This window comes from Amblyomma mixtum, chromosome 9 (genome assembly GCF_055824585.1).
Source record: "Amblyomma mixtum isolate Tamu chromosome 9, ASM5582458v1, whole genome shotgun sequence".
NCBI lineage: Eukaryota > Metazoa > Arthropoda > Arachnida > Ixodida > Ixodidae > Amblyomma > Amblyomma mixtum.
The window spans coordinates 37,947,937-37,975,772 of NC_143020.1; the positions used below are offsets into that span (position 1 = coordinate 37,947,937).

The following is a 27,836-nucleotide window of genomic DNA, read 5'->3' on the forward strand; positions in this document are numbered from 1 at the left end:
GTGGTTAGCTTCTATTCCAGGGCTCCGCTTGATGCTGCCGTCAGCTTAGCTCGCTGTATCAGACCGATCTGGTCATGGTGACAGTCGCTGGAGAGCAGAACCTCCCAGTGCTTCGCACTTGGCTTTGGTATAACTAGAACGACGTCGACTTTTTGGCATGTGCATTTTATGTGATACAGTGTAGGTTTTTCATGGCACCGCGGACAGTTGTGTTCGTGAAGTGTGGGGTCAGTTTTACTTACTGTGTTTAGGTTGGGATAGGACCTCGTTTGTAATTGTCAACATTTAGAGCCCCATCTTTCTTTAAGGATTTATTTGTGCGGTGGTGGCTACCGTAACCTGCTGCCTTTATAGTCCAAAACCCGCTGGTCAGTAATGCTAATGCACATACAGGTCGGCTACCTTTAAATTTCATGTTACGAAGCATGCAGGCTTGTGTGACACGGCTGGAGTTCAAAACAACCATTTTTAGGACCCTTGAGGTAATACTTTCAAAGTGCTTGCCGCAAATAACTTTCCGTGTCTTTGGTGCCCATAACTTTGAACGAACGTGCGTAAACCTCACTGGCCAGGCAGGAAGCGTTCATTTTGTATGGTTATAGAGACATACTTGTTGAATAGAAATCACCGATGTTCGTAGTGCCTGGCGCCCTTCAAGCCACCAAAAAATGGCCGGCGGCAAAGCTAACATCTTGCTTGCGGCCCTTTGCGCTCTTGTCGTGGAGCGGCTTGGAGCCCTGGCATACACATTTAACTATCCCGAAGTTCGGAGTGACCTACAAAAATACCAAGAAGTCAGCAAGGTGAGTCTGTCATTTCCTCTACTGCGTTTCTTTTAGGCGGGATGATTTTATCAGGATGAAGCTTAATGGCATCCGAGCTTAAGAGGTCAGCAACAGCAGCTATTACACTCAGGCTTGTGCTCAATTAGCAGTTTCTGAGATGAAAGGAAGCATAGGTGTCATGACTTGTCAAGATTATGGTAATTTACATCAACCAATGTTTTCCGCCCTGGCATTCGAACTGTACATCTTACGGAAGATGTTCCATATGTTCCTTTTATTATATCCATAAATGTCTCCTGCTGAGATACGAGTCGGAAGCATCCCACGTAAATATAAATTTACGGGTGCCGTAATCCAAGCGCACTTTTATTTGTAAAGAAGCGACGAGTGACTATAGGTTGGAAGGTTGTTAATTCGGCGATGCGTTATCAATCACTTTTTAGACCGTTACGACGAAGCCATTTGCCTGTAAGGCATTCAGTTACGTAGTTGACCACAAAATCAAGGCAGCTTAAACTTCTGCCTAATCTAGCCCCAGGCAAGTATTTTGGAGGAATAGTAGTGTAGGACGTCTTCGAAGGCGCTGCGTCGCTAACGACTAACGGTACAGTGTCGGTTCGGTCCCAGCGGCAGCGATCAGCGCACACGCACGAGCATCGGCGCCGTTGTCTTCGTCTTCTTCCTTAAGCCAGCCGCCGAGGGTTCGGGAACCGAAAGCCTGTGTAACAACTGCCCCCGGGGGAAAAGACGCCATCCTGGCGGCCTAGGGTGATGTGGCGACGGCGGGGTTGTAGTATGGTTTGGGGTGGTCGGTGTGGACAATTTCACGGCTTCGGCGACGATGATCAGTAGACTGTCTAAGGGGTTCGATGAGGTAATTGACAGGGATGTCTGCTTAAGAACGCGGTAGGGGCCCTGGTACTTGCTGAGAAGTTTGAAGGAAAGGCCGGGACTTGAGGAAGGAGCCCAGAGCCAGACCAAAGAGTCAGGAAGATAAGTGGGAAGAAAAGCACGGGGATCACGGGTGCCTTTCTGCTGCTGTTGGGCGTGTGAAGTGAAAGACCGGGCAAGCTGGCGGCATTCTTCGGCATAAGTGGCGGCTTGAGAAACAGTCGTAAACCCAGCAGAATCAGGGCGGTAAGGGAGAATGGTGTCCATTCTGCAATAAGGCTCACGGCCGTTGAGGAGAAAGTGTGGAGAGAATCCGGTGGTGGCTAAGCAGCGGAGTTATAAGCATAGGTGACGAAAGGTAAAACGCGGTCCCAGTTGCAGTGATCGGAAGCTACATACGTGGCCAGCATATCGCCAAGAGTGCGGTTAAAACGCTCAACCAGGCCATTTGTCAGCGGATGGTAGGCGGAGGTGGTGCGGTGAACGATGTTGCATTCCTGAAGGAGAGCTTCTACAACTTCAGATAGAAAGGCCGGACCTCTATCACTCAGCAACTCTTTAGGAGCACCATGGCGAAGAATGATGCAATGGAGGATGCAATGTCGTGGGCTGTACCAGACCAGATGGTAAAGGCGACCTTTCGGTGTAGCGGGTAAGACGATAATCCAGCGGTTGCCGGCTGATGGGCTGGGAAGTGGGCCGTAGACATAAATGCCAGCACGCTCGAAGGGCTGCGCTGGGCAAGGCAGCGGTTGCGAAGGAGCGGCGGGTCGGCGAGATCAGTTTTTTTGGCGCGGGCATGCGGTGCAGGACTGAACGAACTTGCGCACATAACGGTACATCCCGGCCCGTATGTACCGATGTCGTAGGCGGATGAAGGACTTCAAGAAGCCGTAATGGGCACACTAGGGATAATCGTGGTAGGAAGAGCAAATGAAGGAGTGCAGATGGGTCGCAATGACAAGCAGCCACTTGCGACCATCCGGAAGATAGTTCCGGCAGTAAAGAACCTCGTCTCTGGTGGCAAAATGGTGGGACCGATGATGCAGAGCACGGAAAGGAGGTCGAGATGATTGGCCAGGTAAGAAATCCAACAGGCAAGTGATCCACCGGTCTCTGTGTTGCTCGGAATCCATATCAGCGGAATCAAGCGTCAAATAAGGCAGGGCGGATATAGAAGGCACTGCCTCAGACGGCAGAGGGGAACGTGAGAGGGCATCAGCAACGGCATGTTTACGGCCGGAACGATAGACCACGCGGATGTCGTACTCTTGAAGTCGCAGAGCCCAGCGCGCCAGTCGACCAGAGGGATCTTTCAAAGAGTACAACCAGCAGAGGGCGTGGTGATCGGTGACAACGTCAAAAGGGCGCCCGTACAAGTAAAGGCGGAATTTGGCGACCGCCCGCAGAATGGCTAAACACTCCTTCTCGGTGACAGAGTAGTTGGCTTCAGCTTTTGTTATTGTGCGGCTGGCGTAAGCGACTACGTATTCGTCAAAGCTAGGTTTGCGCTGCCCGAGGACTGCTCCGAGGCCGACGCTGCTGGCATCGGTGTGAAGTTCCGTAGGAGAACGAGGGTCGAAACGACGCAGAATAGGCGGAGTGGTCAGTAGGCGACGGAGTGCTGTAAAGGCTTCATCACAGGCTGGCGACCAGGCCGAAAGGTCGTGGCCGGAAAGGAGCTTCGTCAGAGGGTCGATGATAGCGGCGAAGTTGCGAACAAAGCGGCGGAAGTAGGAGCAGAGGCCGACGAAGCGGCGAAGGTCTTTTACTGAGTTGGGTTTCGGAAATTCTGCTACAGCTCGCATTTTTGCCGGGTCCAGGATCCTTGGACACGACATGTCCGAGAATGGTGAGCTGCCGAACTCCGAAGCGGAAATTTTTTAAATTGAGTTGGAGGCCAGCGTCGGCCGCAGCGAAGAACAGTCTCAAGGCGCGGGTGCTGAGACGAAAAATTCGGTGAAAAGATAACAACGTCATCTAGGTAACAAGAGCATATGTGCCATTTATGTCCGGGGAGTAGGTTGTCCACCATGCGCTCGAATGGGGCGGAGGCATTGCAGAGGTCGAAGGGCATGACATTAAATTCATAGAGCCCGTCGGGTGTGATGAATGCAGTTTTTGGGCGATCGGCCTCTGCCATCGGCAACCGGCAGTAACGAGAGCGCAAGTCCAAGGAAGAGAAGTACTCAGCACCCTGCAGGCAGTCGAGGGCGTTGTCGATACGAGGGAGAGGGTAAATGTTCTTGCGTGTGATCTTGTTCACACGACGGTAGTCAACGCAGAACCGGATGGAACCGTCTTTTTTCTTAAAAAGGACTACCGGCGATGCCCAGGGGCTTTGTGACGGCTGTATCACATGGCGCTTGTGTGTGTCGGTCACCTGTTCGTCAATGATGCGGCGCTCAGCGGCTGACACGCGGTACGGACGTTGGCGCAAAGGGGAATGTGTGCCAGTATCAATACAGTGGGTAAGGGTCGTTGCGCGGCCCAGTGAAGTTTGCTGGTAGTCAAACGAAGCTGCAAAACGGTGCAGGACGGCTACAAGTTGGGCCCGTTGGGTAGGCGTCGGGGCGGCGTCGACTAAACTGTGAAAAAACATTGAGAGCAGAAGGATTGGCGATGGGAACAGGCGTAATGGCGCTGACGGGAAGGCCGGCTGAGCTATCTACCAGGGGGTATTCTGAGGCGGGATCGAGCACGGCAACACTACCAAGTGATTGGCCACGGAGCAGAGTGGTAGGGCAGGAGAGCATGTTGGAGATTTCAATATTGCCTGAGCCACGAATAACTGTCAGCACGCCATGAGCCAGCAAAACAGATTTCTGGCCAGCGCATCGTAAAGAGGGCATATATGTGAGACTTGCGTCGGAGAGAGCAGAACAAGAAAGGGGCACGAGCACTGAAGAAAAAGGCGGAACGTCAGTGTCCTCTGAGACGATCACAGTAGAGGTAGCTGCTCCGGCTACGTCCAAGGGAGCGTCACTCAAGGGCGATAACTCAAGCTGAGCACGGGGTAGGTAATAACAGCGTGATGTGTGGAAAGGAAGTCCCAAGCAAGGATGACGTCGTGAGATGAGCGGATGAGGACGATGAACTCCATTTTGTAGGGGGCGTTCTCGATAAGCAGGCGGGCGGTGCAGGCGGCTAATTGTCGAATGTCCTGCGCGCTGGCGGGGCGGAGAGAAACGGCAGGAAGAGGCGTCGTCACTTTTTTAGTGTGCAACAGAGGATGTGACTAACAACGGAAACGGCTGCGCCAGCGTCAACAAGTGCTTCGGCGGCGACTCCATCAACGAACACGGTGATAATGTTGGCGGGCACGGAAACAGGTCTTTAGCGAGTCGCTGATGGCGCTGTTCTTGCCTCCGGAAAACCGGAGTTTTCCGCTTGCACGGCGGGTGGGCGGCGGAGCCTCGGAGAACGGGAACGTCGGCCAGATGATGGTGAACGGTGGGAGCGGAGACGGTAACTAGGAGAAAAGGGATCCAGAGGCGGCTCATGTGACACAGGGGAGGAGGATGGCGGAAGATCGTAGATCGGCTCACGCCTATAAATGTACGGACGATGGTCGCGACTGCGGCACAAACGAGCCACGCGGCCAGCGACATCTTCTATGTAACTGGTAACGTTTTCACCGCTTTGTTGTGCCCGGCTGCGCAAGCATTGCTCGGCACGAAGCTTAAGTACCACGGGACGGCCAAATACAACTGTGAGGCTGGTTTTAAGATGCGCCCAGCTCGAGATGTCCGCCTCGTGGTTGCGGAACCACAGATTGGCAACGTTGCTTAGATAAAATCTAACATTAGTGAGCTTGACGCTGTCGTCCCACTTATTATGTGCACTCACGCGTTCATAGGAGGCCAACCAATCATCTACATCAGTGTCATCCGTGCCGCTGAAGATTGTAGGGTCGCGCTGACGGACGGCACCGGACAGATGACAGCAGGGCCAACAGGCTGGGCAGGTTGGGCCGGGGTGTCGAGCACCGTGGTAGAGCCTGGAAGCCTCGGCGTCGTGGCGTATCACGAGGGTGAGAGGAGACAGCACCTCCACCAAGTTTAGTGTAGTGTAAAGCAAGTGTAAACTCATTAAGAGTTTAACACCAAGCTCACAGTAACGTTACATAAAAGCTCAAAAAAGTAGCAACCCTATTTATGGGGAAATCGTTTATTAAAGCAAAAAAGACTACAATTCACCTAGGCAAAGGGTATGGTCACAAGTAATTACTTATCGAGACGCATATGAAAGCAGCTAAATGATACAAAAGAAAGCTCTGCTGAGAGAGAGAAATAAAGTTCTTTAGCACGCATAAAAAGGTTGATGGTCCCAGCTAGTTTTCCCACGGGCTTCGCAGTAGAAGAAAAAATTGTCCAGATAGGTGACCGACCATGATATCAGCACGTCTCGAGGTCAGTAAATCAAAGAACTAAGCCTACCACGACATGTAGCAGATGGAAGGGCGCGTTTAAACTGATGAACAATTCGAAGCGAGAACTGCAATAGATTAATGGGCATGATTGCACGTAAGCGAGGAACTTGCACCAAGTTAGAAATTCCTCGCCTTACGGTAAATTGAAGCGCAAAGTGCGCGTATATTCTAACTGTTATATCAGGCATCAGCTCCGTTCTTTTCCTTCTTTCCAGTGCTACCCAGATTTAGGTGAATGGATCTGCATGCACAGGAACTACTACGCTGACAGGAATTTCGGTGGCTCATCCAAGTGTCTCAAGTTTCAAAGATACGGCACTTACGAGAATTTCACCACTCCAGTCGCTTTTACTTTCGGACAGAATGGATCAACGTAAGCTCAAGAATATTTCGGGCACCGAAACACTCCTCCACAGGATGCCAGTTGTATACTGCACAGTACAATCTCTTGGAGGCTGTGCGGTTTAAGCCACGCAAAACAACACAACAACACACGCACTTATTTTCAACTAAAGCAAGATCGGCATTCGACAATAGCGGAATAGCACCACATGTGCCACGTATTGTTCCCTGTGTCTCCGTTTTGTTGTCACTGCTGGAAAACTTAAGCATTCTTACAGCGGCATTATTCTCTTAGTCTTACTGTCTTTTTATTTGTTAAGTCGTCTGGATGCACAGTTTTTCAGTTCTGGTACAGGGATCGAGTTCCTGAATAGATTGTCTCGTAATATGACAATAATAAATTAATATGATCGGCAGGTGTGATGAAAAAGCTAAATAAACAGTCTGATGTTTGTTCCCAATCAATTATTTATCGCGATACAATCAGACTGTTTTCTAACTAAAGCAGCGTGTGTTTCAACGCCCGAAGTGAAACTACTTCAGTGCACCGCTAAATACATCACATATGCGTTTTTGCACCTTTGCCGGTTGCAGTAATCGTATCAGTAAAGCGAGGCTAGATCTTAACTTTCATTTATTGTTGTAGAAAGGCACCAGGTGTGTAAGAAAATGAACCGTGTTCAATTGAATAAGATTATACATTTGAAGTCGGCGCTGTTTCGAAATGCCGCGAGTAGCTATTTCAACGGGCGTTCAGGGTACTCTGTTTTGCACGGAACAAGCGACTCCCGCTAATAACTGGACCGCTTGGTTATCAGGAAATAGAACGTTTAGTCAGGTTTTTAGAGTCTACATAGGACATATCAATATTAAGTTCTGCTTTGTGGCAGCCCAAAAAAAAAAAAACATCCTGTCCAATCGAAACGCAAGTTCTGCCCCTAAATTTTTTTTTCGCATCGTGCTATGTCGAAAATTAGCTTCCTGTTTTAAACGCCACACACCAAAACGCTGACGTCATTCACTGGATATCATTTTCATATGTTATCGTGCTAGGACCAATTTATTATTGTTTATTTGTGGAGCGATATCATTCAACTTCTAAGCATTATGAAAGCTCATATTTTAAACTGAAGAGCAAAGCACCAGGCTAATAATTTGTTTTTTTTTTGCATTTTGTGTTTATCAGGCACTTCTGCATCCAAGTTTTATGACAAGCAATGTAACGCATGTTTTTGACTCATCACTAATGAAGAATTTATTTTTCCTGTGCAGGTAAAAAGCAGCGGCTTTGTGTGATAATGTTTCTTGTACGTCCCACACTTCCTTCGCTTGTCACGTGAGCCCCTTCTGCTTGAGCCCAGAGGGAAAGAGAGTATAATAAAAATGAAAAATTGAAATCTCATCATTCATCTTACAGGGTCGCCGCACCATAGAGACGGCAGCTAGTTTGATTATTAAAGCATCTTGGTGACCGCATATGCAGTGTGCGTATGATTTGAACTATGCGACGCTCATTTATTTGGCATGGTTACTTTGCTAAACACCGTAATCTCACAAAGGAAATGATTGCGCATCAGGATTTCATTTCATGTCTTTACGTCCGCACCGCACACTTGTCGTAATAGAGTTGTTTTAAAAAATTTTCTCTTGATTTCGCGCCATTCCTTCTTGTCCCAGGAACGGAATGCTTGAGCTGACTTCTTCATCCTGTTACTCTGGGAAGAACATAGAAAAGTTCACTCCTTACGACGGTGAGTACTCAACGCTGTGTCTCCACAAATTTTGATGTTAGCTGCTGGACCAACCAAAACGACGTTGTTGGCGCCTTCTTAAAAGGAAACCGGTGAATCAATTATGAAAGGTATCCCGTCACTGTTAAAAACTGCACAAAGGCGGCTTCAGTATGCGAAAACTGAATAGTAACTTTGGGAAGTCTTTATTTAGAGCATTTTAAATGACGGCGTAATCAGCTATTTAAGCGGCGAAAGTGTTCGTTCATCTCTGCACGCCAAAACTACTCGCAGGAAAAAGCATAATGACTTCCTAACAGAAAAAGACGCAGTTGCAACACATGAGCGCTTCTACGAAAAATAGAAAACCGGTGCCGGTCCTACAGCTGATGCAGCGCGCAGTTTCACTTGGAGGTCGTCCACACGGCGTGGCAGCACAAGCCTAAAGCCTCGTCCGCGATCATGTCATCACGAATGCTGTACGCACATCACAAAACCATGAGGAGAAGCATAAATACCTCCGCGGTTTTATTAGCCTCTTGTGTCACCGTTTTCAGTGCTATCGCTGAAATGAAATCTTAGCAAGCTTCTCCTTCAAGCATATTAAAAGTCAGTCATTTAAATATAAAAAAGAAGATACAGCGTTCTTTTACGACTGTTTGCTTAAGGAGCGGTCAGGTGCCATAGAGTGAACTACTTTTTGGGTCACCTGAGGGTAGTGACGTGAATTTGTGTGGAGATTAAGGCCTGATGTGGCATTTTCCTGTTCGCATGTTCTGAGAAAGCTGATCATGATGACATTAATCTTCTAATGATCAGCCTTACAGTAACGGTAGGGTGTAGCAGAGGTGCTCCTCACCTTCTACATGAAATATCTGAAGCTGGAAAGATATTAAGGCGAAAGCCTTTAATGTCTCATCGTTGTAAGCAGCAGTTGTCGACAGAGAATGTCACGCTTTTCAGTTGGTCGAAACGGTCGTGACGTCATAGTGCGCCAATTTCAAACGGGGCCAATTGTACTTTGGCTAGTAACCATGCAACCAATTGAAGGGACCATATAGTGATGCTCCAAGTGGGACTGAGCTTAGTTAATTGCTTAATTACCCAATTAGCCTAATTAACTTCTCTAGTCAGGCCATATAAATAAATAAAACCTAGTAAGAAATTGGCCGAGCTCGGGAATCGAACCCCGGTCTTCGGAGTGCGAGACGAGCATGCTATCCACTCCGCCATGCCAGCTCGATGGTTCGGAATGAACAAAGGCACGTCTAGTGAATACGGTGTCTTCGCTCACTGCCATCCTCCTCCTTTCCCTTCCGGCGACGTTTAGGTGTCCACCGAGATATGAGAGACCGATACATTTCCTTTCCTCAAAAACCAATTTACCGACGAGCGAGGCGTAGAACCGAATGGGCGATGGCGTTCTATGGACTCCCTGGCAGCGTTGCAAGACGCTCTCGCGTTCCACTCTTAGAGGCGAAGCTTAACATCTTAACCACACATCAGTGACCACACTTTAGGTCAAAAAAGTGCACCCCCCCCGCCTGAATTTTGACGGGTGGCCACCGAGATATGTGAGACAGTTACTGCGTAATTTTCTTTCCTCAAATACAATTTTTATTTTCTTTATTACGGGCCATCTTCGTCTATCTTCTTTCAGTCCCACTTCCTCCGTTCCTCTGCGGTGCGGTTCAGGTGTCCACCGAGATGACAGAGATTTACTGCGCTATTTCCTTTCCTCAAAAACCGTTGCGTTGAAACGGCAAGGCATCGCGCCGAACGGGTGGTGGCGTTCCGTGGACTCCCCGGCAGCGCTACAACACGCTGTCGCGTTCCACTCCTAAAGGCGAAGCTTAAGCTTAATTAGCAGTTAATTAGTATTCAGGCATTAATCAGTAATTAACCATTAATTAGTGATTTGTCATCACTTAGTAATTAGTACTCAATTACATGTGACGCCACCAGTGCCACAGAAGCACTGAAAGTGGTGCGGAAAACGCTTTCGCCTCTACGCACTTTAGACAGTCAAAGTGCCCCCTGAATTTTTTTTCCTGCTTGATGTTTATTAGCCTTAACCGGAGGCAGACCTTCATTACGAATCGAAGCGTACTTCCCAACTTTATCTATATAACCTTGGGCTGTGGAAGCGATAGCTTAAGGACCGATTACGTAAACTAAAGAAGAAAACAGGAACCCTGTCGTCTTTCGGCATTGGCCATATACTGAGTCCTGAATATTTTAAAATACGTTTATGCGTGCTTAACACACTGCTGAAAGATTTCATGAAGTGCAACCACAAACCTCGACCAGCAGAACGACAGAATAACATTCCCATCAGTCTCCTCGAACGTTTCTGCGCGAACTATACCATTTCTTGTCTTTATTCCTGCAGTTACATTGCGTCTCACATCCTGGGTGACAAAATACAGGCAGCTCACAGCTAAAATACAAATAGTTTGCTTTGAAAATGCACACAAAATGATTATCTGTGATGTTAGGACAAGGTTATCAAAGTTTAAGATTATTTTTTTTTCTAGAAAAGCATAAGTTTATATTTTTCGTGCATAGTGATTTGTGAGAATAAATTACGCGAAAAGGGCTCCAAAGTGTATCCAACAATATCAGGGACGTGATGGAATTTTTTACATAGAAACCGATATATTCGAAGGGCTGCGGAACTGTAAATACATAATAATGCTTTCAAGTGAAGCTTAAGCCTTCTTTCTCGATACGCGTGGGGAGTGTTACATGTTTTTTCACCTCTTTTATTCAGAAAATGCCCCTCTGGAAGATTTTTATATGATATACGTAGACTGTTCAAGCTGCTGTGTGATTCGTCATCGCTATGTTGAAAACGGTAAGTGCTGAGGAGCCCGTACGAAATTTAGTAACGTTTAGAAGTGGCAGCCATCAGCTGTAATTACCACCAATAGCCTTGCGTTGATAAACAGCGCATAAACCCGTTTAACTGGTATTGGGCCAAAAGTAATAATTCTTTGCATGTTGAAATTACCTCACACTGGCCAGAGACAAAGTGGAGCAAATTTCAGGGCAGCGTTCAAGGAAATGTGTTGCCATTTAAATAAACACAGCAGAAATATTGTTCGGCCTGCAGGCGCAAATAATATAGGTGCTCTCACTAATTATGTAGAACGCTGTGGTACAAGCAACTGTACTCTTGTGAGTGTAACTCAGGAGTCTACGCAAAGTTTTCATACAGATGCGCATGTTGCATTATATCAATGCAAAACCGCAGCAACGACACTTAATAGATGGCGTGGTTTTAAGTTGTTCGTTGGCGGAAGCGTGGCAGAAAGTTGAGGTGCATTGCGATATGTAGAATAAACAGAGTGGCCTATGCTGGTGTTCATTGTACACTGTCCACGAATTATTCGGCAATTTTGCTTACGATCTCGAGTTAGGGGACATAGGGCTTTTACGATATTTCTTTTGTAACACCGACCTGCACAGTAGCAACCACACTGATCTTGGAGTTTTTCGGAATATCACAATTAGCGGAGAAATACGACGGCATTCTTCTTTACGGTTTGTTATTAGCCAAGCTGAAACAATGATCTAATGCTTCATAAATATTCTGGAAATACGATTTGCTAGGAACGGGCTCAGAACTAGCGCGAAAATGGCAGTTCACTGAAACAATACCTCTTGTTTAAGTATTGGAAAACTAATTACATTTTTACTGATAATGGCAAAACCATTGTTATCTCGCCAAGACTATTCACTGCCTGTATTCGCTTCACAGGAAACCCGAGGCCTGGATTGGCAACAGTTGGGATAAGGGTTAGTGGAGAACACCTAACTAATGTGTCATTCGCCGTTGACATTGCCTTGCTAAGTCAGTCAGGACATGAACCGCAAAGCACGACCAATGAGTAAGACAGGAAGGCAGAGCAGAACGGGAAGTCTAAAAATTAACATGATGTAAAACAAAGTAATGTTCAACTGTCTACCAACAAAACAGCAGTTCGCTATAGGCAGCGAGGTGCTGAAAGTAGTAAGAGAATCTATACTTAGCGCAGGTAGTGACCGCTGGTCCGGATCATGAGAGGGAAGTAACTAGAAGAATATGAATTATGTGAGGCACTCATGGCAGGTTCTCTCAAATCATCAATGGGAATTTACCGATATCACTGAGAAGAAAAGTACACAACAGCTGTGTTTTACTTGTATTGGTCAGAAGCGTGGAGGCTAACAAGTGCGTTCAGCTTCAGCTAATGACAGCGCAGTGGGCTATGAAAGAAAATTGATAAGTTTAGCATGAAGTTATCGGATGCGGGCGGATTGGGTGCGGAAAGAAACAGAGGTTAATGACATCCTGGATGAAATCAAGAGGAAGAAATGGGCTCGAGCAGGAGTTGTAATGCAAAGGAAAGATAAACGCTGGTCCTTAAGGGTAACGGAGTGGATTCCAAGAGAAAGCAAACGTAGCAGGGGGCGGCAGAAAGTTAGGTGGGCGGATGAGATTAAGAAGTGCGTGGGAATAGGGTGGCCACAATTGGCGAAGGACAGGGTTAATTGCAGATACACGGGAGAGACCTTTGGCCTGTAGTGGGCGTAGTCAGGCTGATGATCATGATCGTAATCGGAATAAACTCGATGTGACAAAAGAAAGTTTTTCCGCCGCGTACCGATTGATCTTACGGATACCAATCTCCGCAATGATAGCAGCAAAAGCAGGTCAAATATATTTTCACCAGATAAGTATCATTTTCAATCAATGATTGGTTATCAAACACGGGTATCAATGCTGACGTCCGTGAAGTTCTGTGCCAGACTTTTGTAGACAAGTGAATGCTTTTCGGCGTAACATTATAGACACCGTGATCAGGTCACCAAATATTCACCAATCCTAAATCACAGACGTCCTTTCGTTTCAATTATTGTTTCCTTAAAGGCACGAAGGCATTACATAAGGGGGGCACATATTGGTTTACAACGGCGAAAGTAATGTGGACAGGCATAAAAAAACGTACAAACAAACATAACAGAGGCTGTAATCATGTCAGGGTTCCCCAGCAGGTGATAGGCCACTCGTCAAAGATATATCAAACGATATTCCCACAAAGTGCGCAGAAGCGATCAAAATCTATATGAGGTGAATTTTTATTTTCTCGCGGAATGTTTTGTGACCAGTGGATGCAGCAATGTCGTTAGGCAGTGAATTCCAGAGTTCATGCAGCGATGGGAAAGAATGAGCTGTTGTAAGCAGACGTGTAGGCACTGATAGGTGCTATCGGGATACCGTGACTGAGCCGGGAGGACGTTCGTAGTGGGGCGGTTAATATTCGGTGCCGTGATCTTGTGTTACGATAAAAAGTATGACGTAAGCATAGGCGGGGAACGACGCGGAGTTATTCTAGCGTTGAGAGAAGGAGGAAGTGCTTGAGGGCGATGACACTGGCTTATCATGAGTAACATGAAGTGATGAACCGAGCTGCATGATTTTGGATCGATTCCGATTCGATGGTGAGATACAGTTGGCATGGGTGCCAGATGGATTATGCATACTCTTATTTTGGCCGTACAAATGTTTCTTTCGTACGCGAGCTGTTTTATTTCAGAGGATGAAGATTTCAGATTTCTTCTCAGGTAGCCAAGTGTGCGTGAAGCGTAAGAGCAAATGGGTCTAATGTCGGTGAGCAAAGAAAGTGTTGATGTGATGAGTATACCCAGATATTTATAAGATTTTGCAATGGTTAAATCGACTTATGAAATGTTGTGTGATGCATCGAAGTGTGTTTGTGAGTGAAGGAGAATATTTGGCACTTAGTAAGATTTAAAGGCATCTGCCATTTTTTACACCGTGATGCAACAATGTCAATGTCTTGTTGTGAAGTGAGGTTATCAGTCAAGCTACTTATTCCATTATAAATGGCACAATCATCCGCAAACAATCGCAATTTGCATTGAATCTTAGAGGGCAGGTCATTGGTGTATATTATGAAGGGTAATGGCGATAAGCCGGCTCCTTGAGGGACAACAGATGTAACATCTGTTAAGTGTGACTGTGTGTTATTGGCGGATGTGAACTGCGAGTATCCTTTTATAGAACGTTTGAGCCAGCATATTAGATTGGTAGGCATTCCGAGGCACGAAAGTCACGCAAGCAGATAATTATGACATACGAGATCAAATTTCTTCGAAAAGTCTAAAAAGATTGCATCTATTCGGAGGTTATCGTCTATGTCCTTTAGTGTGTGTTGGGTGAACTCGGCCAGCTGTGTTGCGCAGGAAAATAATTTCCTGAAGCCATGCTGATCAGGATAAAAGAAATTAATTGAATCAAGTTGGGACGTCAAGCTTGATGATATGACCTCTAGAAGCTTAGAAGATATGCTTGTAAGGGATATTGGACGATAGTTAGCTGGACATGCGCGATCACCTGTTTTGAAATTGGAACAATTTGGGCTACCTTCCAATCATCAGGAATGCTTCCGGTGTCTAAAGATTGGATAAATATTAGGTTTAATATCTGGCTTGATAACGATAGAGTGTTTTTAAGTAGTTTACTGTTTATTTGGTCACATCCTACAGATGATCAGAGCTTGAGTGAACTGATTAATTTGGAGATTCCCTCAGGGCTAATTTGAATTTCCGTCATTTCTTTTTGACTATGGGTTTGCAAAACTGTGGGTGTAGAATTGCTGACAGGCGAAAACACAGATGAGAAGTAGTCATTTAAAAGTTTTGCGCATTGATTAGTTTCAGCTGGTTTGCCGTCAGGTCCTACAAGACCGAACCGATTAGATTTATGTTTAGGGGAGAGGATACGCCAGAATTTGGTGGGATTTGTTCTGGGAATGGATAGCAAGTCAACAGCGAAAAATTTATCTTTCGCAGCAGTCAAATAATTTAAATATTTACTCACGCAGGCGTGGTATCTTTCCCATGCTTCTTGTTTTTGGCTTAGTTTGACGGAACGATAAAGTCGTTTTTTCTACTAAGAAGGTGGTTCAAGTTTTTGCTAAACGAAATATTGTTGAATCCGATTTGACGAAAATGGTTAGGATGTACTTATTTTTTAGTCGTAGCATTGTTGAATTGTAACGTTCCCAGTTTTCTTGAACTGTTTTGGTTAGATAAGAACCTAAGAAGTGGGTGAAAAAGAATGAAATTTCCTTATTTATGAAATCAAAGTTACGTCGTTTATAGTAGCTGAATAATTTTTTTGTAGGTTATCGCCTATTTAAGTGTAATGACGTGCAAATGTGCCGAAACATGTGATCGCTGAGGCCCGGAAGCAGGGTTACACTGTGAATGTTGTCTGGGCAAGATATCAGTGACAGGTCAAAAGTGTGAGCACCTCTTGTGGGGTGTGTGATGGCTTGATGCAGATTGTAGTGCAGTGTTAAGTCAAATGAATTGTTTCGAATCTTTGGAGGGTGAATAGCTAGATACATAGAGGGAAGCCAAGTTTAAAAGTGAGTAGTTAAAAGCACCGAATAAAAAGACATTGTAATTCAAATATGTGTTTTAAATTGCCGTTAATTCGTCATGAAGGGAGTCACAGAAGGATGGATCGCTGTCTGGTGGTCTGTAGCAAATGCCCAATATTTCTTTCAATCCTAAGTTGTGCGCGCATATCCAGGTTAGTTCTAGTCTGGTGTCGTGACAGATGAGTGATGATGATAGGGTGTTTCGGAAGGGGATAAGCACTCCTCCGCCGCTCCGTCCGTGCCGATCACGACGATAAAGAACACAAGGCACAATACTCAGGGGAGCCATTTCGTGGCACAAGCCGGGTAAACGACGCTACTTTAGATTTGTGGAAAATTTCTGCAAAGATCTAAAAGGCCAGCAGATTTGCGATCACCTCTTTGAAATCTTCTGTGTTACTTCAAATAACTCACTACTGCTTCCTTTCTTTCAATTTCGCTTCAATTGAATAGGCCGTGGATGCTCCCTCTGGTGCCGCAGAGGAACTTTGCACGAACCAAACGACTGCTGCGAGTTCATTTATGACGAAAACTGTGGCTCGTCGCCCAAGTACCAGGTGTACGATCCTCGTTCATGCGATTTCTAGCCGGAAGACTGCAGCACAGACAGTGACGGCACATCTGCTGAGATTCGAGATTGCAGCTCACATAGCGCAATCGATGTTTTCAACGTTTGGTGCATGTTCTAAGATTTATGAAAACAATTTCTTGCACGCAGCATTGCTATTAATAAATGACAAGTTGAACTTCACTTACCTCGTTCTGTGAATTTCAAACATTGTAGCTTTATGTCATTTTTTCCCCAATAAAGGAAAGATTACCAGGTAATCCAAACCATAGATGTAAGCATTGTTTAACATGCGTAACAAAAACCCTACGCTACAGCGCTTGCGGCCAGGAAAATTGTCTAACTTTAAAACGTAGTACTTATCTATTTAATAATTTTTCTACATTACCTCTGTTCTGCCTTGGCTTTTCTGTAATTTGTCGTGACTACTTTCTTCTTTCCGCAAATTTATCTGACATCTGCAGAAATCAGACTGTTAAATCTGCACCATATGTCATCTCATACAAAAACCACCATTCCTCAAGTCTTTTACTTCTATCAATAATATCTTTGCTTGTTTCATAAGTACTTCCCACGGTGTAAGAGTAATTTGACGGAGTGGTTATGTCTCATAAAAGCAGCGAAAAGTGCTTCCGAAGGACTTTTCGCTCGAGAGCTTGCGCCCACAAACAACCAAATGAATCGGCAGCGTTGTTAAAATAAGCATGCTGGGCAATGGTCGAACAGAATGTCCGCCACTTTCGGCACTGTTCAATATAAGTCTGACAAGAAACTTTCTAGATGCGGCGCGCAATGTAGCCACGATAGTTTGGAACAACTAGAATTGTTTCCGCCTCCCTGCAATCTTTCGAAATAAATCTGGTCTTTCTTGTCTGGTTTGGTTTGTCTGGTTTCTCTTTGTCCACAACACGTTGTAATACTGACCTCTTGACTTAGGTTTGCGCAATGTGCGTCTGAACAGACTTTGTTTCGTTTCCGGAGCGACAAACAAGTGCTGCCTAATGTCACTATGTAGGACTGACCAATGCTCACAACCTCGAGCACGCAATTTTCGATGGGGTACTAAATTTACTACAATGCTTACCAAATGTAACTCCCACTTCTTAAATAACAAACTGATGTGTGAAATATTAAATACAGCAAATGGCCATTGTTTTTACGAACAGGCTGTCCCTATGTTTTAGTACCTTGTCACAGAGGATGCTTGAAGACTTCAAAAGCTGCATCAATATTTCCTCGGGGCTTCATGCGAGCGGTTGAGTTCAGCGTCCTCCCTACACATGGAAAACAATCTAAAAGCTGGTGAGTACTGATATATGCTTGCAGGACGAATCCCTTTAAAGTTTGTCATTAAACGTTTTGGCTAGAACGACACTTTTGAGTTTACAACTTTTTTACGGCCATTTAGCCAGTGCATTCACTGCAAGCCTCTTCCCGTGTTTTTGATATCCATAACTTTGGAAGCACTTGCGTAAAAGTTATTTACGTGGTGGAAAATGGCTATTGGTAAGGTCTTGCAGGGAGACTTTTTAAAGTTAAATCTTCATTGTTCATAGCGGCCGGCGCTCTTCACGCGAACGAACAATGACTGATGGGAAAGCTGAGGTTTTGTTAACAGCTCTTGCCGCTCTTGTCTTGCAAAGCCTAGGAGCGCTCGCATACTTGTCTAACTATCCGGAAGTTCGCAGCGACCTGCAAAAATACCAAGACCTCAGCAGGGTGAGTGATTTGGCTCTCCTGCTTATGATTTACGGGTGTTTAACTCATCGAAGTGGCTCAGGCTATGAAGGACACCATAGTGAAGGGCTCCGGAAGTGTCTAGCACCTGAGGCTCCTTAACGCGCACTGCATCGCACAGCACGTGGGCACCTAGCATTGGCCTGCATCGAAATGCGACGATCGCGGGCGGGATTGAAACGCGCAGGTTTGGGGTCAGCAGCTCAGCGCCATATACACTGAGCCTCCCCGGCGCGGTAAAAATATCAGCATTATGACAATGATGTCCTTATTATAGTCGGGAAGTATTCTTCTGAAAGGCGTGCGTGCTCAGATAAGAGGTCAGATTAGCCAGCTGGGAAACTATTGGACTTAGGCTGGGGCCGCATTAGCGCGTTCTGAGATGAAGGAAAGCACTAGAGTGAACATTTCGCTACAGTATGGCAGTGCCGCTAGAACACATCGTTTGCGACTAGGCATCGATACTTTTTATATAAAGGACGTCAACTAGTGGGCTTCTTTTTATATAAGTGCATGTCTCCCTGCCGAAAGGTGAGTCGCATCCGTCCCATTTAAATATAAATTCACAGGTGCCGTGCTCCTAGCGCACATTCATTTATGAAGAACTGGAAAAGGAATGCAGCATAGAAGACTGTTATTACGCGATGCGATACCGATAACTTTTTTGACCCGCAAGCACAAAGGCTTTTATTTGTTAGACATTCACTAATATAGTTCTCCGTAGAGTGAAGGGAACCTTACACTTCTGCGCAATCCGGCACCAGGCAGTTATTTGGAAGTTGTATTCAATAACAGTTAACCTCAAGTACACAGCGATATTAAATTAAATTTGACAAACTTAGCCCGCCTCTTTATGCGTCATTAGTTGATTAAAACAAACAATTCGACGAGTTATCCATGCAAAAGCTAAAGCATCAAGTAAGTATTGATTGAGACCCACTTGATCATGGCAATAAGGCTGAAAGGTAAAGATCTGCAGCTTTGCCGCGAGCATCGCAGTAGAAGAAAAATTCTCCTAAATCGGTAACCGAACACGGTACCACTACGTCTCGAGGGCAGCCGCTCAAACGCCTAATGTAGCTAAGGCATGTAGCCGATGGAAGGACGATTATAAACTTATGAACAAGTCAAAGCGAGAACTGCATTAGTTTAATGGGCAGGAATGCATGATGGATATAAACATGTACGAAGCTAGAAATGATTTGCCTTGCGGTTAACGAAAGCTCCAAATGTGTCCATATTAATCCTGTTACATCACACATCGACTCCTTTCTTTTCCATGTTTCCAGTGCTTCCCAGATCTAGGTGAATGGATCTGCATGTACAGGAACTACTACGCCGATCCGGATTTCGGTGGCTCATCGAAGTGTCTCAAACTTCACAGATACGGAACCTACGAGAATTTCACCACTCCAGTCGCTTTTACTTTCGGACAGAACGGATCAACGTAAGCACAGAAAGCTCTCGGCTATGAAAACGCGACTCCACAGGATGCCAGTTGTTTGCAGTAGATCACAATCTCTTGCAGGCTGTTCTAGCAGTGCGAAGCAAAACAGCATGCTGACAACACAGGCGCTCATTTTCAACTAAAGAAAGTTCGACCTTCGTCTTTGGCTTAATAACGCCACCTGTGCCACAAATTTGTTCCCTGTGCCTCCGTTTTGTTGCCACTGCTCGAACCGTTATGCCTTCGTACAGAGGCCTTATTCTCTCAGTCTTACTTCATTGTTATTTGGTAAGCCGTCTCGATGCATAGTTTCTTTTTTAGTTCTGGTACAGTAATAAAGTTCTTGACTAGACTTTCTCCGAAAGTTGGAAGAATAAAGTTCTAGAATTTTCGCAGCCGTGATAAAAAGAACAAAAAACAAACAGTCTGATGTTGCTTCCAAATGAATAATTTTAGCACAATGGCATTACATTGTTTTCACCTGAAAGCAGCTTTTTCTCGCCGCCAAAAGTGACAAAGTACTTCAGTCCACGCTAGATGCACCTTATGTGCGCTTTTGCATCGTCACCGGTGGAATTTTATTGGCACCAGTAAACCAAGGCCGGTTCGCAACTTTCGTTAATGGTTATAGAGAGTTATCAGAGGGCTATAATAGGAACCCTGCTTAATTGAGTAACTCTGACTGCCTTCGAAGTTGTTCTTTACAAATGCCGTTAGTCGTTTCAAGCTGCGTACAGGACAGCTACTGTACGTGGCAGGCAATATGGCGACTACGGACAAAAAATAATTGGCAGTGTATTAGCTCAGCTATGCCAGAATATACATGGCGAGAGCTTACGCGCGACGCCACCGGACGCAGTCGAGCCGGCTTGGCGGCAGCGGCGAACTCTGACGTCATGCGCCGCCCACCTGCTGTTCCTATCTGGTTTCGCGCATGCGCACTATCGGCCTCCGAGGCTCACTGCGAAATGCTCGACTGGACAGCGTAGTGTAGCTCTCGCTACAATAGCACGGCCGCTCACATCTGAGCGAATAGAACGATTAGTCAGGATTTTAGAGCGTACATAGGAGATTCTGATTCCATATCTGCTATTCTGGCATCGAAGAAAATTTTTACTTTCCAATAAAGAAGGGGGGCCTGATGCCTAAAAATATTGGTTCACATTCTAAGCCTAAAACTACCTTTATATCCATCCCGTTTTAAACTTCCCAGATTTAAGGGCAGGTGGCAGGCACTAGATATTTTCTAACATATTGCTTCGCCAGGAATATTTTAGTACTTTATCCCATTTTCTCCGAAATATAATCCAGGGGATCGACCTACTCGGGGACTCCATGTTCTGAGCATTATAAGAGCAAATATTTCAAACTGCAGAGCTGACGGTCAGATTATTGCTTTCCTGTTGTCATTTTGCCTATTCTAATATCGGTTCTGCTACATAGAAATTTTCTCCCTATTAATGCAATATATATTCTTAACTCATCAAACGTGCCGACCTTAGTCCATGTTAGGACGTCGAACGCAACGGCTTTGTGTAATTTTTTGTTCTGTGTATTCCGGACTATCTAAAGCTTTTCTGAGCCCCTACTGCTTGGGAACAGAGCGACACTATAGTAAAAATGAACAAGTGGTATCTCATGATACAGGTATTTTCAGTACTCGAGCGTCATTGTTGCCAGATCAGCAGTGCGCGTTCAATTTGAGCTGTGTGACAGTCATTTATTCGCCTTCGTTATTTTTCAGTGAGTCTTGATCTCACAAAGCAAACCATTCCCCATCAGGATTACACATCAGCTCACTACGTCAGAGCCGCAGACTTGTCACTGCTATCACCTGCCAATCTGTGTTTCTTGAACAATTTTCACATGTACTTGCACAATGAATACATTTTATTTCTTTAACTGTCTTAAAAATTATCGGTACTTACTCTGTTTTTTTTTTATTTCCGCGTACCGAACTTCTTATATAATACCCTCTAACGAAAGATATTAAGGTATAAAGTGAAGATCAGGAGTTGCTGAAAAAATTTGTTTTCGACGTCGTGCCATACATTGTAGTCACTGTATAATTTGTTTGATTTGAAGTCTTCATTTCAGAACTTAGACGGTCCACAAATGACTGAAGGAAAAGCATGACTTCCGCAGTAGCAGCAAACTGAAATTGTATTCGTTGCTACGTGAAAAATACCCACACAACCTTCCAGCTAAATCTAAGACTAAAAAAGTTTTCCTGGGTGCAGTATTATTAAGTGCTTAGCTTCCACAGGGAGAATTAGGAGATGCGTAAAGAGTCGCGCAATGTGCATATAGCGAAACATCATAACAGCGTTTCGTTCACCTGCAAAATTTCTTCAAAGCATTTGCTGGGATGCAGTTAGCAGAGCCTTCATACGATAAGAACTCTATTAACAAAAGAAGCCAATGATTTTAGCTTTTTCAGTGAACAAAATAAAAACCAGCTTTCTACAAGTAAATTGCATTCAATCGGACTGCCCTTCGGAATGGTTAAGTAACAAGTCACGCCAGGATCTTCCCCTAACAAAACGCTCGAAAACGTTGTCTGTTCGTAGGCTGCCGCAACTCAGGATATACAAAATAGGGGTAAATAACAACCTCAGCTTCGAAAGAAGTGAAACGGAAGCGAACAAAGCAAAACACTGCAAAGTGTCATTGTCTTCTTTTGATAGGACCGGGAGCTGTAAGCTGAGCTCTTCACCCTGTTACCAAGGAAAAAACATACACAAGTTCACACCCGACGACGGTGAGTACGCCGCCTTGTAAATTAACGAACTTTTTCGTGTTACGAGGTGAAGTAACCAAAGCGTTCGAAATTAGCGATTTTAAATGCAAACCACTAAATAAATTTTAAACGCTATCCGTCATTTTTTATGAATGCTGTGACTATAATTGAGTTCAATGAGTGAAACTTGAACGGGAACTACAGGAAGTCATTTTTACATTTTAAAATATGGAGTAATTGCCTAACAAAGTGGCGAAATTTTTCATTCGTGTCCGCATGCCAAACAAGCCTACGTTCAGGAAAAGGAATAATGACATCCGAACAAATAGCAATGCATTTTCAAAGCATGGGCGCTTTGTCGAAACAAAGTGAGCAAGGCCCATCGCAGGTGAACAAACTAAGTTTTACTTCGAAGCCTTCCATACCGCGCCTCACGCCAGACATTCTGTACAACATGATGTCAGGACCAATGTAGTAGGCTCAGCAAAACAAAAGTGTAAACATCAGCGCGGTTTGAATAGAATATATCGTCATTGTTTGCAATGCAACCGCAAAAACAAATTCTTGAAGAGCCTCAGTTTCAAGCTTCATAGATTCTATTCCTTAAATCTCATCAAACTGTAAAAAATATGCTTTAGCTTTGCTAATCTTTTCTAGAGAAGCAATTCCGCGACATATAATCAGTTGCCTTAGTGTCACCTGAATGTTGCGATGTGAAAGAGTACGCGTACAGAATAAAGCCGCATGTCGCATTATTCTCGTTCTCACGGGATGCGAAAACTGGGCATGATGACTACAATATTCTAATGAGCAGCCTCACACAAACCTAGTCTTAGGAGTAGGTACTCCTTACCGTCTCTATGAAATCCCCGAAACCTTAAAAAAAGAACTGCTTCTTCTTTATTAGTCCTATTCTTAGAGAGCCGTTCTTAACAATAAGAGCATACCTCAGTGCAATGTAGAATGTAGAAAACAGGAATCCTGTCGTATTTGCACTTTGGTAACATGTTGTGTACTGAGCACATTTAAAACACGTTCATGCGTACTTAATACGCTGCAGAAAAACGCCATGAAGTCTAGCTACGCAGCGCAGCCCTAAGTCACAAAAAAATCTTCCTAATAGCCTCGAGGAACATTTCCGCGTGAAGTTGAAGTTTATCTAATTCTGCACTTACATTACTTTTCAAATGTTGCATATTAAAATACAGACAAATGATTGCTCAATTGCAGCTAATGAAAATGATTGTCATCTCTCATTTGATTTAGTTATCTAAAATTTGCGCAAAAAGATAGTGTGCGGTATTAGGACCAGGTCTAAATCTTTAATATTAAGTTTTTATAGAGAGGCTCCAGCTTAGATTTATTATTCACGCTTTGTGAGAAAAAAATTACCTAAGGAGCCCTTTAAAGTGAAATTAGCGTTAGAGTGGACGCTACTGATTTTTTTTTTTTTTTGGTTAGAGAGCGGTATATGCGAGGGGCTGCGGAACTGTAGGTTCAAATTATTGCTTGGTGGTGAAGGACTGGTTTCTTTCGAGAAAGGTGCAGCAGTGTTATTGGTTGTTTTTATTACTTTTTTTCTAAAAAGAAAATGCCTCCCTCGAAGATTTTTACGCAATCTACATGGACTGTTCAAGCTGTTCTGTTTTTCGTCATCGCTACGCCGCAGACGGTAAGTGCTTAGTAGCCTGAACGAATCTCAATACAGTTTAAAAATGACGACCGCTTACCGAAATTACCAACAATACACGTGCTTTGATCACCTGCGCATGTACCCATTTCATCTCGTATTGAACCAAAAGTAATGGTTTTTGTCTTCGTTTACAGTACTTTATACTGCCCAGGGACAAACAGGAGCATATTTCAGGTTTGAATTCAAAGGAAAGTGTTCTCCTTTAAAAAAACACTGTCTGAATGCTTTTATACCCGATTTCGAAAATTTTACAGTGCTGTTACGCACAAGCTATTCGAGTGCTTTGAGAGTAAAGCACGACTCTACGCAAAGGTTTCACATCAATGCTTCTGTTTTTTGACCCGCTTGATGCAAACACCGACGACGACTCTTAAACGGTGGTACTGTATTGAGTTATTTTCCGCGTAAGCGTGTGAGGAAGTCGAGGTGTACGGGCAAATGTAAAAGAAACAATAAGGCTAATATTTGAGTACATAGTACGATGGCCACGGATTATTCAGAAGTTTTGATTATCATCGCAAGTTACGTGGCACGGCGCTGTTATGATGTTTTTTTTTAACAGTGAGCTCCAGTATAGAGACCACACATATCTCAGAATTCGAGAAATTTGAATCAGCGGAGAAATACGCCAGCACTCCTCTTTCTCATTTGTTTTTTGACAAGCTGAAACAATCATCTAACGCTTCAGGATTTTGCTGGCAAGGCTCTGTGGAAGGATATGGGTCAGAAGTAGTGCGAAGAAGCTAATGCACTGGAAAAACACGTCGAGTTTTAGTATTTAACTGATTTTATTTTGACTGGTACCTAGCTGAACCATCCAAATGAATTCTCGATGTGACAAAAGCACTTATATTCTCCGCCACGTACCGCATGATTCCCCGGATAACAACTTCGGCACAATGATGAATGCAAAGGCAGCAGCCTATATTTCCGTGAGAAAGTGTCATGTTCAGTCAATAACTGATTATCAAATACGGGGGAGTTAACCAGGGCGTTCATGAAATCATTTAACAGACTTTTGTGCACAAGTGGATGTTTTTGGCCACAACAGGCAGAGAAAACTTGATCAGGTCCCCAAATGACCACCATTCCTAAATCACCGAGCTTCACTGGGAGAGTTCACCGCAACACCTTATTTCCAATGGGCAGAGAGCTTAGCGGCGCCAGTTGGTGGCACAAATCGGGTAACCAACACTAATTTAAATTTAGCATGCGGATATGGCAGATTCTTACACAGGTCGAAAAGCCCAATAGATTTGCGATCACCTAGCTAAAATCTGCTGTGTTTACTTTCAATTCCATACTTATGCTTTCTTTGAATTTTTCTCAAAATGAATAGGCCATGGATGTTCTTTGTGGCGCCTCAGAGGAACTTTGCAAGAACCAAACGACTGCTGCGAGTTCATCTACAACGAGAACTGTGGCTCATCGCCCAAGTACCAGTTGTACGACCCTCAGACATGCGATTTCTAGCCGGAAGATCACAGCGCAGACATGAAGGCGCATCTGCTCAGATTGGAGCTTACAGCTCGTTTATCGTAGTCGTCGCTTTCAGCCTTTGGTACATGTTCCAATTTTTTTTCTGAAAACAATCCTTTACGTGGAACATTCTCATTAATAAACTACATGATTTTTCAAGTGACCTTACCTCGCTCTGAGCCTGTTTTATCTTTCACTGGGTAATGACAGGTAACCCAAAGCTTAGAACTCACCATTCTTTAACAAGCATAACCAGAGACAGCGCAGCGCCTCCCGCAAGGGAGCTTGTATAACTTCAAAACGCGGTACACACCCATTCTCAACTTTTTCTACTTTAACCTTTTTCTGACTTGCCTTTTGTATAAATTGTGCTTTGTATTTTCTTATTTCTGCAACATTATTTGACATCTGTAATAATGACACTGCTAATTCGGCTCCGTTCATAACCAACTCGATCAAAAAACATTTCCCTTAGGTATATTTTGTATCAGTGATGCGTTTGCTATTTTGATGTTATTTTTCACAGAGTAAGAATCGTGTCACGTATTAGGGACGGGAGTCAGAAAGGCAGCGAATGGAGTGGCGAAAAAAACTTGATTACGCATACCTGCGCCCACAAAGAACTGAATAACTCAGCGGCAGCATACCACTAAGCGTACTCGGTGGTCGTCATGGTGCCCGCCTCTGTCGACCATGCTCACTATAAAACTGACAACGAATTTTAGGAATAAGGCGTGCTATCATACGGTAGCTGCAACAGTCTGGAACAAAGCAGAATTGCGTCCACCTGGCTGTGATGTTTCGAGATAATTCTGATCGCGTCTTGAATCAGAATGAGAGCGATGAAACCGCATCCTGGCAGCATTCAGCGTAAACAAATAAAATTACGATACTTTGCGGCATTAGCCCTCTCTTGACGAAACATCTAGGCGATGCTTTAATTTAAAATGTGGGCAAAAACAAACACTGAGTATAAAAAAATAATCACTAAGAAAATGCAAACACGGAGTACTTTTCTTTTTCTAGTGAAGCTCTGGAAATGGCAACAGACGAAGCGCTACGAGCGTAGCTTAAGAGTTGCCCGAGGCCTGGTTGGGCAAGGTAAACAAATATAAAAAAGACAGAAGAACAGAGCACGTGCACACTCACAGGCTCACAAAGATGAAGCACGTCATGACATACGAGGGGGTATACCCCAAAAGAAACCGGACTTATTTTTGTTTGAAATTATTTGTTCACATTTTCAGCACAGACCTTCAATATCCTTCAAAGTACTCTCTACTTACAATGGTACGTCTGTCGAATCTTTCATTTCATTTTTCAAAACATTGTTTAAATTCATCTTTTTTGATGCTTGACAGTCCCTCCGTCGTTTTTTTCTTCACCTCAGCAACATCAGCAAAACGCTTTCCATTCACCTGTCTTTTCATTCTACGAAATAAAGAAAGTAGCACGTGGCAAGGTCGGGTGAGTATGAGGGTTGAAGAACAGAGGTCATGCCATTTTTGGTCGGAATTGGTCGTAGAGACAGGGCTGTGTGAGCAGAGGCATTGCCTTGGTGGAAAAACCAGTCACCCGTCTGCTTCAAATCAGGCCGCTTCCACCAAACACTGTTGCCCAATATTTTCAAAACATCCAAGCAGAAAGCCTGGTTAACTGTCTGACCCTGCGGAACAAATTCTGAATGGACGACTCCTCTCACGCCGAAAAAAAAAATCTCTGCCTCACCCGTAAACGAGAGTAGAGTAAGCATGAAATGTTTACGGGCCTAATGTCATCTCGGTGGACACCCGAACCGCACCGTACAGGAAGGGAGGAACGCCACCACCCGTTCAGCGCGATGCCTTGCCATTTGAACGCAAGGTTTTTTGAGGAAAGGAAATGGCGCAGTAATTCTCTATCATCTCGGTGGACACCCGAACCGCACCGTAAAGGAAGGGAGGAACGCCACCACCCGTTCGGCGCGATGCCTTGCCCTTTGAACGCAGCGCTTCTCCCCCGGATCACGTATGACAACGAAGTGTAACGTGGCATTTATGTGCTTTTTGCACGCGTTATTAGAAATCGGAAATTGTAATTCCGTGCATTATCAAACCCACAGCTCCATTGATATCTTGATAAACATTGAGAAGGCACTGGCAGCAGTTATTTTTTGTCTCGTTTGGAGACCAACCGGCGCTTGCATGCCGGTCGCGTAGGAGGGCTTAGAGAGTCTCGTTAAATCTCGTCATGGGGGACGAGTAATCTGTTCTCGCTTCGGCGAGCGCGGCTTTGGCCGCTTCTTTTTGTGCAGCGTCCGCTCCGGCGGACGCAGTTGTTGCTGCGACGCGCGTCTCTTCTTTCCTTTTTCTCTTTCCTGTGATCTTTTAACTCTCCTCTATCTGCACGTGGCAGCGGTGGTGGCTTGGCTCGAGCCAGTAGCAGGCCCGTGCAATTTCCTCTTCATCTTTCTCTCAGTCACAACAACAACAACAACAAATCTCGTCATGTCTGGTACGGTGCCCGGATGTTCTCGTTTCAGAGCCCGGATGACTG

General features: G+C 44.7%; 2 protein-coding genes across 2 annotated transcripts; both read left to right on the forward strand.

Moving 5' to 3' along the window:
- Positions 1-608: 608 nt before the first annotated feature.
- Positions 609-16,224, forward strand: LOC149328775 (uncharacterized). Its single transcript, XM_089561819.1, has 5 exons — positions 609-803; positions 6,324-6,481; positions 8,128-8,201; positions 10,954-11,037; positions 16,091-16,224. The coding sequence occupies exons 1-5, from the start codon at positions 669-671 to the stop codon at positions 16,222-16,224; spliced, it is 585 nt and encodes a 194-aa protein (XP_089417945.1). The 5' UTR covers positions 609-668.
- A 1,565-nt stretch (positions 16,225-17,789) lies between these two features.
- Positions 17,790-25,295, forward strand: LOC149328776 (uncharacterized). Its single transcript, XM_089559084.1, has 5 exons — positions 17,790-17,924; positions 19,232-19,389; positions 22,077-22,150; positions 23,718-23,801; positions 25,162-25,295. Exons 1-5 carry the CDS (start codon positions 17,790-17,792, stop codon positions 25,293-25,295), a joined length of 585 nt encoding a protein of 194 aa, XP_089415210.1.
- The last annotated feature ends 2,541 nt before the right edge of the window (positions 25,296-27,836 follow it).

What these genes read in the sequence shown, in the direction of transcription:
- LOC149328776 (XM_089559084.1), top strand. Translation starts at nt 17,790, where the DNA reads ATGACTGATGGGAAAGCTGAGGTTTTGTTAACAGCTCTTGCCGCTCTT. An exon ending in TTCGGACAGAACGGATCAAC is followed by an intron (nt 19,390 to 22,076) that starts GTAAGCACAGAA and finishes TTCTTTTGATAG; the next exon opens with GACCGGGAGCTGTAAGCTGA. An exon ending in TCATCGCTACGCCGCAGACG is followed by an intron (nt 23,802 to 25,161) that starts GTAAGTGCTTAG and finishes CAAAATGAATAG; the next exon opens with GCCATGGATGTTCTTTGTGG.
- LOC149328775 (XM_089561819.1), top strand. Translation starts at nt 669, where the DNA reads ATGGCCGGCGGCAAAGCTAACATCTTGCTTGCGGCCCTTTGCGCTCTT. An exon ending in AAAGTTCACTCCTTACGACG is followed by an intron (nt 8,202 to 10,953) that starts GTGAGTACTCAA and finishes TCTTTTATTCAG; the next exon opens with AAAATGCCCCTCTGGAAGAT. An exon ending in TCATCGCTATGTTGAAAACG is followed by an intron (nt 11,038 to 16,090) that starts GTAAGTGCTGAG and finishes TCAATTGAATAG; the next exon opens with GCCGTGGATGCTCCCTCTGG.